General features: G+C 42.0%; 1 protein-coding gene across 1 annotated transcript in view; it reads left to right on the top strand.

Moving 5' to 3' along the window:
- The window catches only part of LOC102034991 (lipoma-preferred partner homolog), a 123,107-nt gene extending 107,258 nt beyond the window's left edge, over positions 1 to 15,849 (top strand). Inside the window, exons 4-6 of the mRNA XM_031055338.1 lie at positions 1,642 to 1,820; positions 4,881 to 5,001; positions 6,614 to 15,849. Coding sequence (XP_030911198.1) covers positions 1,642 to 1,820; positions 4,881 to 5,001; positions 6,614 to 6,742 — 429 coding nt within the window. The 3' untranslated portion in view covers positions 6,743 to 15,849. The remainder of the gene's footprint in view (positions 1 to 1,641; positions 1,821 to 4,880; positions 5,002 to 6,613) is intronic.
- Positions 15,850 to 18,490: the final 2,641 nt, after the last annotated feature.

The raw sequence follows: 18,490 nt of genomic DNA, 5'->3' as shown, positions 1-18,490 counted from the left end.
TACAAGGTATAAAGCAAAATCCAGCCTGTATTCAATGCCAGTCTGGCTGTGCTCTCCTTACAAATGCATGAGGCAGTTCTCATACGGGTTGAAATTCAGGACTTGTCATATCGACCTTTCCAAAAACAATCCTTCTGATCCTCTGATAGGAACCCATGTATTTCTATGTTTGTACCTTACCCGTGACGTGCAGCCCAGAGATAATGTCTGAGAGCAAATATGAGAGTGTAGAACCTTCTGAGTTCCTGGGTGATTCATCTCCTTACAATAGATTTCAGTTGCACATGTAAGGAGTGGATCTTGCCCCTGAGAACACTGGCTCAAAGAAGCAATAACAATGCAGTCAAAGCACTGCTTTCTCTGGGAATTTTGTTGCATGAGGAAGCAGAACTTTAGCCTTCCTGTGTTTGTCAACAAGATCTGCCTTTCAGCAGCTTTCTATATTTCTGTCCTGTTGGATTTTTTCCTTTATTTTCCCACTCCCTTATTTCTGTCTATCTAAATAATAATCAATAGTGTAATGATAGATTTTTCTACCTCATCCAAGATGCAAACACTGATTGATAACATTATTTGATAACTTCAGGTCCATCAAGCAAGAATAGTAGGTGAAGTTTGCTTTTCTAAAGTCCAGTGAAATTACCCAAATCAGATTTATTGTTTGCATCTATGTGGTTTGCACCATCCATTCATGGCATGTGTCTTTTAAAGTGCTTGTTTTGAAATGGTGAGTTACCCAGTTGGTGTCATAAGGGCTGGTGTGGCTCACAGACAACCATCTGAAACCAAATTATCTTGGTGTTTCTATAATTAACTGCAAGGGTAAGTGAGGGTTGAAATGAGATGAATCATTCAATGGACCCCACTTGAAAAGTGGGAATTTTTTTGGCTCCAGCACTTTAGGAGCAGGCTAGTATGTAAAATCTGTGCAGCAAGGATCATGGCCTCAGAGCTGGCATTTCACAGTCATTATCTCAAACATTGTGGGCCAGAGATAAATGAAGCATTTAAGTCATCCTGAGCTCCTGTCCTTGCAGATGCTTTCCTTGCAGCCACTGCTTTGTTCTCTGCCCAGACTTAGCAGTATTCTCTGTGGTGAGAGAGGAAGATCAAGATCTTTGTACAAGGCAGATAAAGATATTTTTATGGGATCTGCATTGGCAAAGTAATTAGGGGGTGTCTGTGTAACCCCAGGAGTTTGCACTTCAGTTTAGCGCTGCCCTCTGTGGAACTTGTCTCTAATGAAGTCTGCTGCATAAGCTCACTCTGACTGGGCAGTGCAGAGGCAAAAGCCCGGGAGTTTTGGCTGCACAACTCCTTCATGTGCTCCTGGCTACAGAAGCTGCTGTGTCTCAGATAACCCACCTGATGAGCCATCTCTGATCACTTGTCAGAGCTGCTGAGAGAAGCTCTGGTTTGTGTTCTCACACTGTTCTAAAGGCTTGACCCAGGCCCTGTGCTCCCTGTGCATGTTATCATACTCTTTGATAACTGTTGGCTGTACTGCACTTTATCTAGAAGAAATGAAAAGAAGGTACCTAAAGCTTCCAAGCAGACCCGCAGCAGCCTCCAGCCCAGCTGACCTTTGTAAGTGTCCTGCTGAGATGGTGCTCACATGTGTTGTGTATGTTTTCTTTGCAGAATACACTGGAGCAGTGCAGTGTCTGTGCAAAGCCCATCATGGAAAGGATCCTCCGAGCCACTGGGAAGGCCTACCACCCCCACTGCTTCACCTGTGTGATGTGCCATCGCAGCCTGGATGGGATCCCCTTCACTGTGGATGCTGGTGGCAACATCCACTGCATTGAGGATTTCCATAAGTAAGGCCTAAGCTGCTGTCACTGCTTTGTTTGTTGTATTTGTCTTTTGCCTCTAAAAACTCTCCTTTTTCAGACTGAGCTTTCAGGAAGTTCTGAACCCTATGCCACTTCCTCCCAAGGCTCTTAAATAGTAGGGAGAGCATTGCTCCAAGCAGCCATGGCATACAAGGTTAATTGGTTAGGGGACGATTCTGCTTGATCTCTGTTTTGCTTAGAGCTGAATTGAGGGATAACCTCTGTGTCCCTCTGTTTTAAGTGTTCTGCCTTCCTCTTGCCTTTTCACTGTGCATGGGCATGTTTCTCTTCACTGCCTCTACCTGCACTTTCACATCACCACCTCCCTGCCTCTTCCACTGAGCAATTAAGAGAGGTCCTGTCCTCCTGCACTCTGCAGGTGTTTGCTTACCGTAGAGGGATCTCAGTGGCCACAGGCTGCTCACAGCTCCTTTTGTTTCTAGTTGCTAATTAGCTTTTTAAAGCTACTAAAAATACAGCCCTGGTAATAATTTATAGTGAAACTGCTATTTAAAGTAAGTTGAAAGGTATAGCTGCAAGTAATTTCTGTCACTGACACACTACCACCCCCATCATCACAACTAATCTAGGGACAGACAGGTAGATATAATCAGAGCACAAATGTTTGCCCTGTATGGAAAAGACAGATACATTACACCCCTCAATTAAAAGATGAAATCAATACTGACAAATGTGAGTTTGTATCTCAACCATTTACCTCTTAATTTCTAAGCGGGTAGACTTAATTAGAGCCTCATGACATCAGTGTGTGGGTCTGAAAGCTCAAAGAAGCTGACTGACTTGACAGAAAGGGAAGCAGCCACGATTAACTGGCATGTTAGAATCCAACAGGAGGATGTTCCCTGTAGCTCAGCTAGGCTGAGTTAATTGGCAGCTGCTGTGTTGCTTTGCCTTTCTGTGCCGCCAGTTGTGTGCAAGGTAAAATGTGGTCCTGAGCACAGGCCCAACAGGAGTTTCATGCACCACTCAGTCACCTGAAGGACTTCCTTCACACCCCCTCAGCAATTTGGAGAGTGCCCCTTCCCAAAGCCCCACAGGCCAAGGGCTCACATACTGTCAGGAGAAAGAGAGCTGATGTCCCACATTGAAGCCTTTTGGCAGTGACTGCATACAGACCTCGGGGCTCTGAGAGTAGAAGGTGGGAGGCTGTCAATGCAAGGAAGGACATAAAAATTGTTGAGTGAAGGATTGAGGGGAAGGTGATGGGAATAGCACAAGACCCAATGTGACACTCAGAATGGCTTTGGCCAGCCACACATTTTGCAGTACTTTGGCCAGGCCAGTTTTAATTGATTAGGGATGACATGTCCTCCTGATCTGGAGGTTGAGTGTTCTACATCTACATCCTCTTGATAACAAAATTGTAGCTAATGTTCAGACTGTTACTCAGCTACTCCCTGAGCTCAGGCCCCACAGTAACAGATCTGTATCCCCTGAAATCTGCAGGAATGATCTCAGGATCCTGGGAGATAATATTTGTCTCATAATGAATTACTCACAGTACCCTGGACAAAGAAATGTTGAAGTATTTTTTAAGTACCACGTTTGAGCTAAATGGCACAAGGAAGGGCCTGCATGAAGCAGCACATAATTAATTGCCATCACAGCTCCAGTCATATTATGATCCATTTAAGTTATTTTTCAGAGCACTCGTTATAGCCACTGTTTAATTCATTCTTTCATTAGATCACAGCTACACAGGCATCTTTCATCTGCTGCCAGTGAAATTAATATTTTTCTTTATTCCTAGTACAGATAGATTTTATTTTTTTTTCTTTTCTAAGATAGTTAATTCTGAGGTGGTTCATGTGACAGGCTGGGTGGCAGAGTCAATCCTTACTAGGCATTTTAGAAGAGAAGGGCCTTTGATCTCCTTGTGTTCTGATGTTTGCCGTAAGCTTTGCCCTCTGTCACTCCACAGCCCCTGACCCTGGGTCTCATTACATGGCAACAGATTCTGTGGGTATAAATTTCCTTTTTTGCAGGCAGAATTTGCAGCCAGGAAACTGGTACCAGTAGGTTTTGAACTAAAATAGAGAACGATTCACCACAGGCTAAATGTTCCCAAGCCTAGGAGCAGAGGTGGCCACTTCTCATGGGACCTGAGGGGAGCAAAACCAGAGGGAATACAGAACATGGGTGAATTATCCAGAAAGGCATATAGTGAGAAACAGAAGGGAAAAAGAAAGGGCTGTGCTTCTCTTGATCCCTGAGCTGACCCTGATTCAAGTCAGTCTCTTCATGCAGTGAGTTATTGTCACTGTACAACTGGAAGTCAGGCTGACTGGAAGAGAGAACGTTGGGGTCTCTGCATCCAGACCTGTTCCCTTTTAAGCCTGGACAACACCCTGTTGGATAACTGAGTAGGTTTTAGCTAGAAGATGCAGCAAGTCAGAATTGCCCTGATGCTTCTTGCCTGAGAGTGAGCACAGCCAGAAATGTGCTTCTGTGTGCGTAAGTGGGTAAGATGGCTTGAAAGTTTAAAGTGGGTGACATAAACCTCAACAAATTAGTGTTAGTGCAAGGCAGTTCTTTTTACTATTTCGTTTCAGACTTTTAAACTATTTGTTCCAATCTCCAAATCTTAATAGTTTGATTTTTATTTTCAAGACATGCTTGAAGCAGATTCTGGTCATCTTCCTAACCATGGGATTTGCATGAATTTCTTAGAGGCTGAGGGTTGTGGCAGTGCATAGGTGCCACAATGGAGGGTCATTCAACAAGCACTTTAGTTGTTAATTAGGGCACGCAAAATGCTCTGCTGTCTGTCAGAAGTTCTATAAGTCCTCTGCTAATAAATGTGCTTTAATATCCTACATGCCTGAAATTGCCTTGTAAGACTAAAGTGCTCCTGCCTGTTTTTTTCCAAGGAGGGAGCTGTGCAGAGCTCCAGCCCGTGCTGTGTGTGCGCATACATGTGTATGTGCGTTGGTACAAATTCACACATTTCTGGCTGGCCGGTCCAGATAACAAAAACTTTTGCTCCAAGTTTGAGATGACTGTGCCTGTCTGTTGCTCCCTCAGGAAATTTGCCCCGAGGTGTTCTGTGTGTAAGGAGCCCATCATGCCAGCCCCGGGACAAGAGGAGACCGTGCGCATTGTTGCCCTGGATCGTGACTTCCATGTCCAGTGCTACCGGTGCGAGGTTGGTATTCCAGGCACAGCAGGGACAGAAAGCAAGTTAAGCGTGGCTTAACTTCATCACCACCTGACATTGCCCACGCAACAGGCATAGCCTGTTGTAACACTGGCTGTACAATCAAATTACTTCATTGACTTCAGCAAGCAAGGAATTTTTCCTCATTTATATCCACACAAATGAGAGGAAAATCAGGTCCCTTGTTTATAACAGGTTCATTAGAAGAGCAAAAGAATGTGACTCAGGCAATTAGGTCTTAATACTGGAGGACTTAATAAATTATAGCTTGGACACAAACGTAGCTCATCTTTATGTTCTTAAAATGAAAGCTAATGCATGCTAGGATTTGAGCAAGACTGTACAGGAAACTCAGCATATGGCTCTGGGTTGAAGAATTTTAATGGACACATAAACATGATCATTCTTGTTTTGTGCAATGCTTTTTATGCTACTTTTCCTGTTCAGTTTCATTACACACTTCATGTAATTTTGATGGTAAGAGTCTGAAGACAGAGAATAAAAATCACCTTAAAGCAATTAGCATGTGGGAACAGCTGTGTTAGGGAACCTTCAAGAATTCTTCAGTGCTAGTGTTACTTGTTGGATAATACATCAGCCAGATGGCAGGGTAAGAAAATGAGACCAAATATATTTCTTATTGCAGTTGCAGGTTTTAATAACCTTAACTGGAAAGAAGGATGGACTAAGGTTTAAAGGTCTAGGCTGAAACTTGAGGCATCTGGCACAATTCTCAATCTGACCTTGGCTTTCAGGGTACATACCAGCCCATTACTTAGGCCCATTATTTTTTAAGATGCTGGGGCATTCTTACACTAAATTTTGTAGAGCCTAATTCATCATACAGCATGTCCCCATGCTGGTTGCTGAGATACCCAGGCTTTCACACACATGGATCCATCAGCAGTCCTGGGCCAAGCAATTGCTTAATCACAAAGTGTGGGATAATTCCCAACTTTCCTAGCAGCTATACTCAGCCTTAAAGCTTATAGGCTGAGGTCTCTGGAGCAGGTTTTGAGGCCTTGCAGTGGGGTTTCCGTGTTCCTGTCTGACATCCTCCTTTTTGCCATAACTTTTTTGGCCAATTGTAATGCAAACACAGGCGACAGTTCTGGTAAGGGGAGACAGGCAGGGACTTTGCTTAGCTGCCACTCCTGGAATGGAGGCTGTAACTTTATGGCATTAACTTTTCCAAAGGAGATTACTTATAGTCAGATATTGGTACTAAACTTTTTCCCAGTGATGCTTCTTTTTTATCCCTTTTTTGAATTAATAAATATGTGCTTGAGTTTGATGTTTCTCCAATGCTAAAGACCTTTGCATCCTCAGAAATGTGAAGGGAATAATCTCCTTTTATTTTCAATTGGATTAAATTCAGCAGGGAGCTTGGGAACCCATCTTCTCTGCAGCATTGTCTCTTATCAGAAAATGGCTTAATCGTAAAAGACATCACGTACCTCAGCTTCATGCTTTGCACTGACTCAGGCTGGATCCTGTTACAAGGTGGAGAGTGAGGAGAGAGTTTCTTTGACTAATAGATTCTTTGCTTCATCTTGTTCTTTCTTATTTACTTTGCTCTTCCTGTTCACTTATTTCCTAGGACTGTGGTGGCCTCCTGTCTGAAGGGGACAATCAGGGCTGTTACCCTCTGGACGGGCACATCCTCTGCAAGACCTGCAACTCTGCTCGGATCCAGGCTCTGACTGCCAAGGCCAGCACTGATCTCTGAGTATCAACTGTGACCCTCCCCAGGATGCCCGTTGGGAGATATTGCACAAGCTTTGCATGATTTCTTTCCAGCCTAGGGTCTGAATCTCTGTTATTGAAAAAAAAAAAAAAAAAAAAAAAAAAGAAAAAAGTAAAACTGGAAGGCCTTGGAACAAGAGGGCAGTTTGAGAGGCCATGTTCAGACTGCCCATGACAGGCACCTAATTTAGACACAACTGTCCAGGAGGGCAGTGAGTGAGTCAGAGCAGCTGCTCTGTGTGCAGCTGATGGAGTTAAGGGTCACAGCCCCTAAGTTATCTGCCTGTATAAGGAGGTCTGAACATGGTCCTTACTATGCTTCTGTTGATTCCTGTTTCTTAAGAAGTACATGAAGGTAGAGGGTGAAAGATGGCTGAGGTAGTTATTTCTCCCAAGTTATTTTGAGAACCTGAGCAGCTCTCATTGAAGTCATGGGACTTCAGTGTCTGCTGATGACTTTAATAGGATCTGTGTCACCAGCAGAAGTAGCTCCACTGTCCTAGAAGGTGTGAGAGCAGAGCCAGCATTAACACAAATGGTGCAACTGCAACTGTACTGCAGCTGAGTGTAGGTGTGATCTTGTATCCTTGGAACACAGATTGGTCATTTCTTAGGCCCTTACTTGTCTCCATTCCCTTCCAGTTCAATAGTGTTTTTCTTTTACTCATGGAAGTCTACTTAGCTATTGCATAAATTTATTCAGTAGTGATGCTTCCAATTCACAATGTATGAGCAATCACAGAAAGATGTGAGCTTGCACACACTACACACACACTACACACTACACACACAACATGCTTTTTTGATTTACCAGAGGCATAAGCCAGTCATGTCCCTTGAGAAGATATTTAAGGGATGTGGGGCTGGAAGCACATTTCTGAAATCCCAGTGGTTAAAAAAGGTAAAAATGACTACATAGAACTGCAGTGCAAAGCGATGCTCAAAAAAATCTTACACCACTCTCATAGAGCCCATTCTAGTGGGACTAGTGGCAGTGTTGGTCTCTGGGTAGACATTCAAGCAATAAAATCTTTTCCATCTCCTGTTATTGCAGTGGGAGGATTTTCCTTCAACAGTAACAGGGATTGAATCAGGCTTTGGGATGATGCACATTTCTCTGATGTTAACACATGTGATTTGTATTTTTCAATTTAAAAAATCAGGTCTTGTTTCAACAGCAAAAAAATCATCCTAAATACATGTTCAGTTTTCATCCTAAGAAAGCTAAAGAGGGTATTAAACCCTTCACTATGCCATTCCAGAAAGCAGGCAATTTTTTCCTCTTCCATTTTCATCCCAGCCACTTTTAACTTGCCTCTGTGAAATTCATGGCAGTAGAGTGCTGGGCCAGCAGCAGCATTTTCATCTTCAGTCCAGAATCAATATATGTCCCAAGGTAAATAAAACCGGGGCACAGATATTCCTTTTTTTTTTCACATGATCATGGGTTTAGGGTTTCATTGGGTTTTTTTAGTTTGGTTAATTAAAAACAAATCAAAAAATTAGAAATCCATGGCATTCTGAGCAGCTATAATACTCTTGTTCATGAAACCCATAATAACTAAGGTGAAAATTACATAGTGAGGGAGTAATTTTCATATCACTGAATTGACATTAATATCTTATTTGCAGATGTAATCAAGGAAAATACCTTTCTTTGCACTTAAATTAAGAAGCAGAACTGAAACAGTTGCAGGCTGATTGACCATAAAAGTGACAAAATGTAACTTTTCAAGAGTAAGTTACAAGATCTTTTTTTCATGCATCCCCCTGAAAAACAATAAGAATGTGGTGCTTTCCTCTTTGTATCAGGCTTCTGTTATAGAGAATAATTATATCCACTAATGCTGAAAAGAAAAGTTAGATGAGCTGAACTGATAGGAAACAAAGGAAAAATGTGATGTGATACTGCAGCTCCTGCATATGGTGCATTTCTTTTCAGTTTAGCACTAACCTTTCTGGAAGAGCACTGTGATATTCAGTAGCTTCGGCTGTCTGTGGTAAATTCAAATACAGAAATACCAGTCTGAAACCTCCATTCCTTACATGGTTTTTATGTTGGCAAACTTCACCAGTGTCAGGGAAGTTTCCCAAAATTCACAGCTTGAAATGAATCCTTCTTTGTAGAAGGGTGGCATCATTGAGCAGAAGTCTTCCTTCACCACTGTAGGGGCTGTGCTGAAGCAGTTTGACTTTTTATACTGGATTTCTACCCTGGCCTGCAAGAATGTTACTGCCTCAGACATAAACAGATTTTTTGGCACCCTGGCTCCCACCAGGTTCCACTTGGGCTCCTGCTCCCTGAACCGTGGCATGTAAGGTCCTTCTGAGCTCGCTTGACACGCAGTCTGCACCACCACCAGTCCAAAAAAACCTTGCAAATACTGAGCAAATCTAGTTTGAACTAACCCTACAAAATGGGAGGTCAGTGCTGGGATACAAGCACAGGTGGTAATGTGATGCATTTGGGTGCAGAATGAGCCATTCATCAGGCAGAAAATGTAGCTCTGATCTTCCTTACTCTTGTGAGTGTTAAATCAAGTGGTTGATGAGACTCTCAAGCTGCTGTGCCTTCCAGCAGAATGTGGCCTAGACTGAGGACTCGAGTTCAGAGCCTTTGGGCTTTTTATGGCCCTGCCATAGGCTAGACTAGAGCAAGTCATCTGGCTCCTTGTCTTCTGCCCTCTGCATGAGAGAGCTTCTTTGCAGTTTACCAGAGACATTATGGGGATTAAACTAGTCACAGACTAGCACAAACTAGTGATTTCTGGAGCTCTGTTTTCTCTTTCCAGAAAAGTTTGCTGGTATGTAGGCCTGGGATTCCAGCCCATTGCAATGCACACAGCCAGCCAGGAGATCCAGCTCTGAATCCTCTCTGTTATGAGAGTGCTGTGGTGAGTTGGGCTGGCATGCAGGGAGGTGAGAGCCAGACTTTTCAAGCATTAAATATTTCATGGATGAAATATGATTGACAAAGATTGAACAGTGTTGATGTTTGAGGTGCTGTGGCTGGTTTCTAGACCTGACACATCTGTGCAAAGGTACTATAATGGTTTTTTTTTACCCCTAGACACCAAAGCCATCTGCCCATTGGAAGGAGGGAGTATCTAAAACCCTCTTCTTTATTCTGTGTGGTTTTGTTTTCCAACATTGCTCTAAATATATTTGAAAGATATTGTATCACAGAGGCTCTCATCACCCACATGTATATGGAAATCTCCCTGCTGATGCTTCAGGATTTAATAAGAAATGTTGGTGGGATTTATCTCAATTGCACTGCAATTAAGAACCACTGGGATATGGCTTCATCACAATATTTATCACATACTTATAATATATCGTGTTTATCTGTTCCAAAGAAGGAGTCTTTTTGCCAAAGAGACACTGCTTTTCTCAATTAGCCATGACAAAAATTCACATCATCTGTGTCTGTGGTAATGTCCAAACTGTTCCTTTCAGAAAGAATTGGAAGATCACCCCAACATTTCTGTTCAAGTCTGCAGTTTCTGCTTATGCCGCTTTGTTTTTGTCTAGCATTTGTTGGCAAGTCGGGCCTGATCCCATGATTTCTGTGGCCAGACAGGGCCCAGGATCAGGTTCTAATTTAGCAAAATATTTATGTCCCTGGGGTTTGTTTAAGTGCAGACTTAAAGCCATTGCGTGGTGTGACATAAGCCATTAATACCAGACTGGTTCTTTATCCCCTGATCATACAGGTTTGATCTGGGTAGGATGTGGGCACAGTTAAATTTCTATCAAATTATCCAGAAGACAGGAAATGGCTCCTGTGTCACCCTTATGCCAACTGCAGGAGAACACCACAGCTGATCAAATGTAACATTTGGATGACAGGAGGTTGAGTTGTTAAAAGTTGTGTTGGGTGGTTGTGGCATCTCCCATATGTCACAAGTAGCCCTGCAGCCAGATTTACTGTATCTTTGAGCAATGGCTTTAAAACTCTACTTAAACTTTCTCCAGGAGATTGGGTTGCCTTGGTTACAGCCCAATCCTTAAGCACATCCCCAAGGCTAACACTAGCATTTTGTGAATGTGATGGTTTTATTGTCACTTATTTTATTCATTGAACATTGCTTTTAAAACCAGAAATCCACACCAATTCTTTAGCCTATCAGATAACACAACTTTAATTTTGGTTTTGGGAGGGGTGTTAATATTTTAATTCTTAGATTTTTATCATGGCTGCAAAACACTTGAGTAATGACTTAATCATAGAGATGTGGGAGTACCAAAGTGTTTGTCACTCTACATAATAGTGTTCATCCTGATAGCAGGAGTGAGGCTTTAACAAAACACAGGCCTTAAGTTGACTTTCTGCCTATCAGCAAAATGTGCCTGAGAAGAATGAAAAAAAAAATGTCTTTAAAGAAATGGTGGTTGTTAAAGAGAATATGCAACAAGTCTGAAATCTCTTTGGACCTGTTATGGCTGCTGCCTGGCTTAGGTTTGATAAATGGTGGTTCCTTTTGATTTTGGGAAAGTCTGGAAGGCGAGGGATAACAGGACCCAAGAGAAGGTTCTTGGGAGAAATCCCATGTCAAGGATAAATGTTAGACACCTGGTGCTTGAGCTGGTGGCTCAGAAAGGGTTTGAGTTGCTGACTGGTGTCTGATGGTGTCTGGTTCCTGCAGTGGGGTCACAGTGGTGATTTGCTGTTTGTTCAGTCTGGGTGGACAACACCTCACACAGGTTCAGTGCTGCAAGCTGGGGCTCCTGAGAGGGGTGCTGAACCATCCCACTGTGGTGAAATTCCCACGAGAAAACACCAGCGATGGTAACTGAGGGTTTGTTGTGGAAGGAGGGCAGGAACTGCTCCATAACCTAGAGGTTAGAAAAGTACAGACCAAGAGAGCTGTGAGAACACTATTTCCAGTTAGAGCTGGTTGCAATTTTTACACTAAATTATGTGATAGCAGAAGGGCAATTTTTTAATGAGAAGTTCTCTCTTTTTGCAATGTTACCCACAACATTTTTGGGGGTTGTTTTTTACTGTTATGATTAAAATTATGCTGAATTTTTATCTAAATAAATTTCAGAATTGTTAACAAATATTTTTATTTTTCAAAGACCCATTTCTTCTTTCACAGTTGTTTGTAGTTCTTGGGTTTCTTCTGCTGGTTAATTAAAGTTTCTGTTACAATTTTGAAAATTTTTTGGATAAAAATTCTACTTAAAATCGAGCAAATGTTCTTGGGAAATGGTTCAGTATTGGACCTGGTGAAATTAAAAAAAGCTTTGAAACTTTTTACAAGATTTTTTTTCCTATTTTTAACTAGTTTTGCTAATTTTGAAGTCACTGTTTCCTTTGTTAGAACAATCCAAGTAATGTGACTGTTAAAATAACAGTGTTACTTCTGTTGGATTCATTTTTCTTATCCATCTTAAAGCCATGGAGTGGCTGGCTATAGGGACTGCCAGTGTCTTTTTCTGTGGCAGCAGCAATTTTCTTCTTTGTTTTATCTTGGGGTCTTTTTCTGTTTGGCTTTTTCCCCTGAAATTACTGAAGAATACAGGCACATTACGGCAACTGCCATTAAAATCAAGAGATACTGATTGAATTTAATCTTCTTCCTGGGCTTGGGAATGGCATTTTTCCTTCAACATTTCTAGAAATATTACCTGTCTCCCTCAGCATTTCAAGTTTGAAGTTGCAACAGTTGGTTGCCCAGCTGGCATTTGGAGCCTGAGAGAGAACAGACTTTAGACATGAGAAATTATAACATTCATCCAGCATCTGAAAATCTAAGAGAAAAAGCACAGCCTCAGTAAGTTTCCTGGTGGACACTGAGTGGCAGCTCTCTCTTCAGCCTGGGAATTTTCTGCTGTGGCCTGAAAAAAAGCTAAGTTGCACCCTTGCAGAGCAGTCTGGCATACACACACACATGTCAGGTGGTTGTGGGGCTATAACTGAGCAGAAATTCAGGCTGCAATATTGACTGTTGCTACTTACAGTGCACTGGGCCTCACTCCTGACTATGTGTCCCTGGTCCCTTTGGCTTCATGTAACGTGTGGAAGCACAGCGTTTATCACGGGTAGCAAGAGCATCCAGTTAAAACTTTTTTCTTTTCTTTTTTTTTTATTTTGGTATTTGTCCAGTATTGTTATCCTACTTAGATGTTTTAGAAAATGAGGAAGGAAACAGAAGCCCCAGGGGTGGCATTACCTTTACATTTCCAGGGGTTAGAGTCCCTCCCCAGGAACATCACATTTGGGGTGCCTCTGCTTTCCTGTCTCTGCCTCCCCGTGTCCACAACCCTCTCTCTTACCCACTTTTTCCATGTCCTCAATGTGCACTCATCTTTGCAAGAAAGATGGTTTCTTACTTACTTCACCGAGGTATTGTGAGTCTTAGCTAGTAGTTGGAAAAACTTGTTCAGATCTTTAATCAAGTAGTTTTGTGAATCCTTAGTATCAGTGGCCTGCCATATGGATATCAAAGAAAATTGTTATAATTATTGCTTTTAAAATGATTATGAAATTGTGCCTTACTTTTTCAGTCATATTTAACCATGTAATTTAGAACCACATGATTGCAGGGATTTACCATGAAGAAATATGTTTGAAGGATAGTTTGTTTTTTAAATATTTTTTTTCCTCAAAAATGATTTTATTAGCTTTTCCTCTTTTATTTTTTTTCCTCCAGTTATATTCCTTTAATATGTTTGTGTAAAAGGGCAGCCAGAATTTGCATTTGTGAGAGACAGAAGATTTTATTTGGTCTTGTATGTAGAGCTTTCATTTTCTTTTATGCTCCTTCAGGAAAATTCCTCTCTCCCCAGTTACTCATACTGAGATGTCTTTAAATGCAGGCTGACCAGTAAGGGTTTTTTGTTGCTGTTTAATTTAGTGTGTGGTTTGCTTTGTGGTTGTGGTTTTTCTTTTAATTAACCAGATATCGGGTGCTGGGGAAGCATAGCACATTAATGCAGAATGTTAATGCTAATTTTCACAGAAAAGACAAAATTAGAGTCTTTCCCTGTCTCCAGTGCAGTTTTGTTACTGCTCTGTGTACAACACTAATATTAAGCCAGACTGTAAAGGCTAAATACTAAGAGTGACCTACTTCCATTCACCAGCAAGAATCCTTTGTCAGCTGACTCCTGTTTGTTTGTTCATTTTTAAATGTCGGATTACAGAACGAGCATCTACTAAAGATGAAAGAAAACAGTGTTTTCATGTGCAGGAAATTTGGGGTTGCAGCAACAGAACATTTTCTTTGTGAATTTGGATGTTATGGTGTTTTAAGCTCCTGCCTGGAGCCTAAATCAATTTGGCCTCTCATCCAGTTCATCTAACTGGTGCTCCTAAAAGGCTGCAGCCCTGCAAAAGCTCATGCAGCATTTTTGGCTGCCTTCCCTTGCTCCCATTTGGTACATATTTGCACAATTTAACTGAGCTTTTCTTTCTGCTGAAGGTCAGATGCAAGCGATACGAAACACTAAACTTTATAAACAAGCAAAACCATTTCAACCACAGCATTTTGGACTAGAATGGATTTTTAGGTGGCGCACTGTCTGCTGGCCTTTGGAGAGGGGATCCTGAGACTGCATTGGACTGGAACAAGAGGCAAAGCCACAAGCCTTGTTTTTTTAAATAAACTACTTACTGTAATCCAGCTACACAGTTTCAGCCTCACACTTCAGAAGAAGCTTCCCGTAGCTATGCACGTAGAGGCACTTTCTCTCTTGCAGAAAGTGAAACTTTCCCAACCAGAGTAAATTTAACCTATTGCATAAGATGCTGGAAGTTGGTTGTTTTTTTATTTTCCTTGGGAGTCTCACTGTAACCTCTGTGTGCAGAGGATGAATAGCTTTTCTTTTTCCGCCTCTTTATTTTTTTTTTTTTCTGACAAGATTAGATGCTGCATATTGATGAGCTAGCATTTCAAAGGTCCGTGGGGCTTTGGAACATATTAAGAATCTCTGAAGTTTAATATTCACCATGTTTTACATATTCAGAAGGAAAAATCTGCATAAAATGGCTTTTGATAAATACATTCTAGGGATTCTTTCGTTCTCTCTTGCTCAAGAAGCATTGTGGGGATTGTGGCTGTGCCAGTTTTGTTCCAAAGTGTCTTTCTTTTCAGTGTTTCAGGATCATTTTGATCCCATTTGTATGCCCAGTACCAGTCCTGAAGTCTGTTATGGTTTCTACTGGGACTGTACAGCAGGCAGGTGGATGTGACCAAGAAAAAGACTCAGCTGAGCATTGGAACTCCTGAATACCTTCTTGGGCGCTCTCTCCTGATGACAGCTGGGCACATCCAGGCCTTTCCTGTGCCTGCTTCTTGTGATAGAGTTGGGATCAGCCCAGTGGTCATGCCCAGATGAGACCCCTCTGCAAAGGTACTCTATACCAGTGGGGTTTTGAGATTGGGAAGGGCAATATCCTGGGTGCAGGAGCAAAGCAAAGTGTCATTTGATGCATCTCAGACCTCACAGGGCAGTCTCCCCTTCCTTGGAAGTCTCTTTGGTGACTTAGCAATAAATATCAGCAATAAAAAAAGTGCCTTTAGGAGAAATCCTCCCCTGGGCATGCTCTGTTTCTCATGCTCTTGAAAGTCTGATTCAAGCTTTAGATGAGGAGGATGAGTTGCTGGCTGCAAAGGTGCAGCTGTTTTGCTGTATTATCAACACGTGTGCCATGGTACATGCCAGGGTGTTGCAGGACAGCGGCTTTGCTCCCTCTCACACCCAGCCTTGACTTTGTCACACCAGTCCCTGTTGAATCAGTGCCTGGTGTTTGTTCTCAGGACCGCTCTGGCTCAGGCCAAGGGCACCTTGTGCCTCTATGCAAAAGGTGGTGCTTTCAGGTTTTACCTTACAAATAATGCAGCCCTTTCAAACTCACCTTTCTTCTCTTATGTATTCTTGACAGAAGTAGGATTTTAAATATTTCATAGCATTCTTCTTTCTTCTTCCTTTTTGCCAGATGCCTTGAAAACATTGTCAGATTACGATCTGGGGGGGATCAGGATCAGTTTCCTTTCCTTCTTGAGTGCATGGTGTAGGTTTGCAAGTAGGGTTTTGTCCTTTTTTCTTTTTTCTTTTTTTTTTTTTTTTTTTTTTTTTTTTTTTTTTTTTTTTTTTTTTTTTTGTTTGTTAGTCTTACAGAACAGATGCCTTCATTTTATGCAGAGAAAGATGGTCTGTGATCAGAGCTAATCCAGGATGGCAGGATGGGACCCCCACAGTGAAAGCTAGAAAAGTGATTGCAAAAGTATTCTGTTTCTCCTTTATTAATTGCACAGGAAGTTTCCACGAAAGGCTCATGTAGCCCAACTGGCCTATGTAATAAGTAGCAGGGCCTGTAATTACAGTCTGTCTTCTGATCCTATCTGTGCTCTGACTTTCTAGGCACTGCAGTTCTATTTACATCTGGCTCTCTGTCACCATTCTAAATTTTTGATTGGTCACTAAGAGAAGGAGAGCACGAGCCATGAGCCCTGAGAGGTGCAGTGAGTATAAACGAGGGAGTCCTCCTCCCTCTCAGGTATCCACCTGATTTGGGACACAGAGCATGAGGAACAGGAGGATTTCACCAGCCGTGCAGCAGAGGAAGTGGGCTGCCTGCCAACTGGGTATCTTTCAAGACCTCGGAGTTCTTTATAGGACTGGAAATTTGAACCTTTTACAGGTCTTAACTAGTGTAGTCTCCTGTGAGATAATTCATCAGCATTTCTTTGCTCGGAGCTGTTCCTAAAGGATTTGACCTTTTTTTCTCTGTAAGAGTCAAGGTTTTATTGTTGCAAAGAAATCCTTCCCCATATGGCATGAGGAGGGAGATGGCTGTTGGCATCAAGTAGAAAGCTGTGTTACAAATCCTGGTATCAATGTGCAAAGCAAGAGTAACTTGAGTGGGAGGAGGAAGGCAGTGATTTACACGTGGTTCTGTACCAGGTTCACCAGCTCTGAGCACCAGCCAGCACAGCCTCAAGCAGATGAGCTCCCTGGGGTGTGAGTTCTGAGACCTGCAGGAGAAAAATGGGCTCCTCATGGGACTGTTTGGTGCTGGTCACTTTGCAGCAATCTCTTGTCTCTTTGGAAACATGCACTAAACTTTGGGTAAAGCTGCAGAATGGTGCCCCCCAGACTTTTCCCTCAAGGCAGGCTCCCAGTGTTATGTTTGATCAAGAGGAATGAAAGCCATTAGGCAAATACAGCACTCTGCAATAAAACCCATTAACAATCTACTATGGATACTTTTAATGTCCATTAAACTGTTAAACAAATTGTCCCTTTCCTACAGCCTGCACTGTTATTTCATTATTTTTACCTGACTTCTGTTTAAAAAATACCCCTCAATTATTTTTTATTTTTTTGTAACTCTGCTTCTAAGAAAGTTGATGCTTTAAAGGGGAAAAAAAAAACTTAGTTTCAAACATGGGTTTTTCAGGCTTCTAAATTAATAATTTCTACACCTGACCCAGTTCCTGCAGCTGCCAAAAAAGAAAAGAGAAAGCTATTTAAATTTCTCATAGAACCATTTATCTCTTAAAATATGCCAAGGCAATTTGAGGTGGGGGTGGAGACTCAGCTATTTATCTCAGCAGCTTGATTTTTCTCTTTATGTTTCTAACTGTCAGGGGGAAAAAACCGGTAGGAAGCTATTCTTGGGCTATTATTGATGTATTGTGTTGCCATTATGCAGGATGTCTGCTTTGCTATATACGGAAGGACATTAATAATAGCCATCTCCCCTGCCCCCACCCTCGGTTCCTCTTTGGGAAGATATGGTTTAACTGGAGCATCTGCTGTGTTCAAATTGCTGCTCCTTCCTCCCCTTCCCCCAGTTCATTCCCAAACTAGTTTTAGGAACCAGGGCTAAAGAAATAAGGAGACATTATTTTTACCATTTTTCTGCCTACTTCTGTGGTTGCTCCAGGCAAATAATTTCCGTGCCCTGTACCTGTCTAACCTTTTCCTTCCCATGTATTGCCCCTGCTTTCATTTTAAGTTCATCAATGCAAAGAAAAAAAACTCTTTCTTGCTCTCTTTTTCTCACAAAGGCTGGCTGGCAGAACAGGCTCAGCCACAGACCTCTGATTTGTTATTACCCAGCATTTCATATCCACAAACATCAGTTTCATTATTTCCAATTAGTAGGAAAATGTATTCCCATTCCCATCCCTCCTAGCCCAGGTTTAAAACATCGTTATGAGACTTTAAAGGGTCCGTCTAGTTGTTTAAAGACTTGGATGCTTGTTTTATTTTTGGAAGCAGAGTGTACAGTGAACAGGAATAGTTTGATGTTTAAAAAATAGCCCTAGTTCAGCATTCCCCTGAAGTGCGGGAAGTCCTGTCTCCGCAGGGCTGTGCCAGCAGCGTGACAGCCCAGAGAGCAAAGCCAGCTTGAAAAGGAAAAAGAACTGGCCTGCCCCACTTCATCTGTGAGAAGAGAGAGGTGAAAATAATAACGTGGCAAGAAAATAAAGGGCAGAATTGCTCTGATTTTTTATTTTAATGGCTATTCCTATGTCTCCTGCTGATTTTGTTCCATAGTAGCTTTGCTTATTCAGCATTTTTGGTAATCAGGACCATGTGCTTTTTCAAGGTATCATTATTTTTACTTTTCATTTGTTGAGTTGTAGTCTTGCCCTGGTCCCCACAGGATATAGAGCCACTTTGGCTTGGGCACTGAATGAAAACAGTAGCTCTGTCTAGGAGTGCTTACCTAGAATTTGGAACCAGCAAATGCAATAAGAATATTTTC

The sequence above is a fragment of the Geospiza fortis genome, unplaced genomic scaffold (genome assembly GCF_000277835.1).
Source record: "Geospiza fortis unplaced genomic scaffold, GeoFor_1.0 scaffold172, whole genome shotgun sequence".
Taxonomy (NCBI): domain Eukaryota; kingdom Metazoa; phylum Chordata; class Aves; order Passeriformes; family Thraupidae; genus Geospiza; species Geospiza fortis.
Note: the sequence above shows the minus strand (reverse complement) of the source record. Positions and strands in the feature narration are given on the sequence as shown.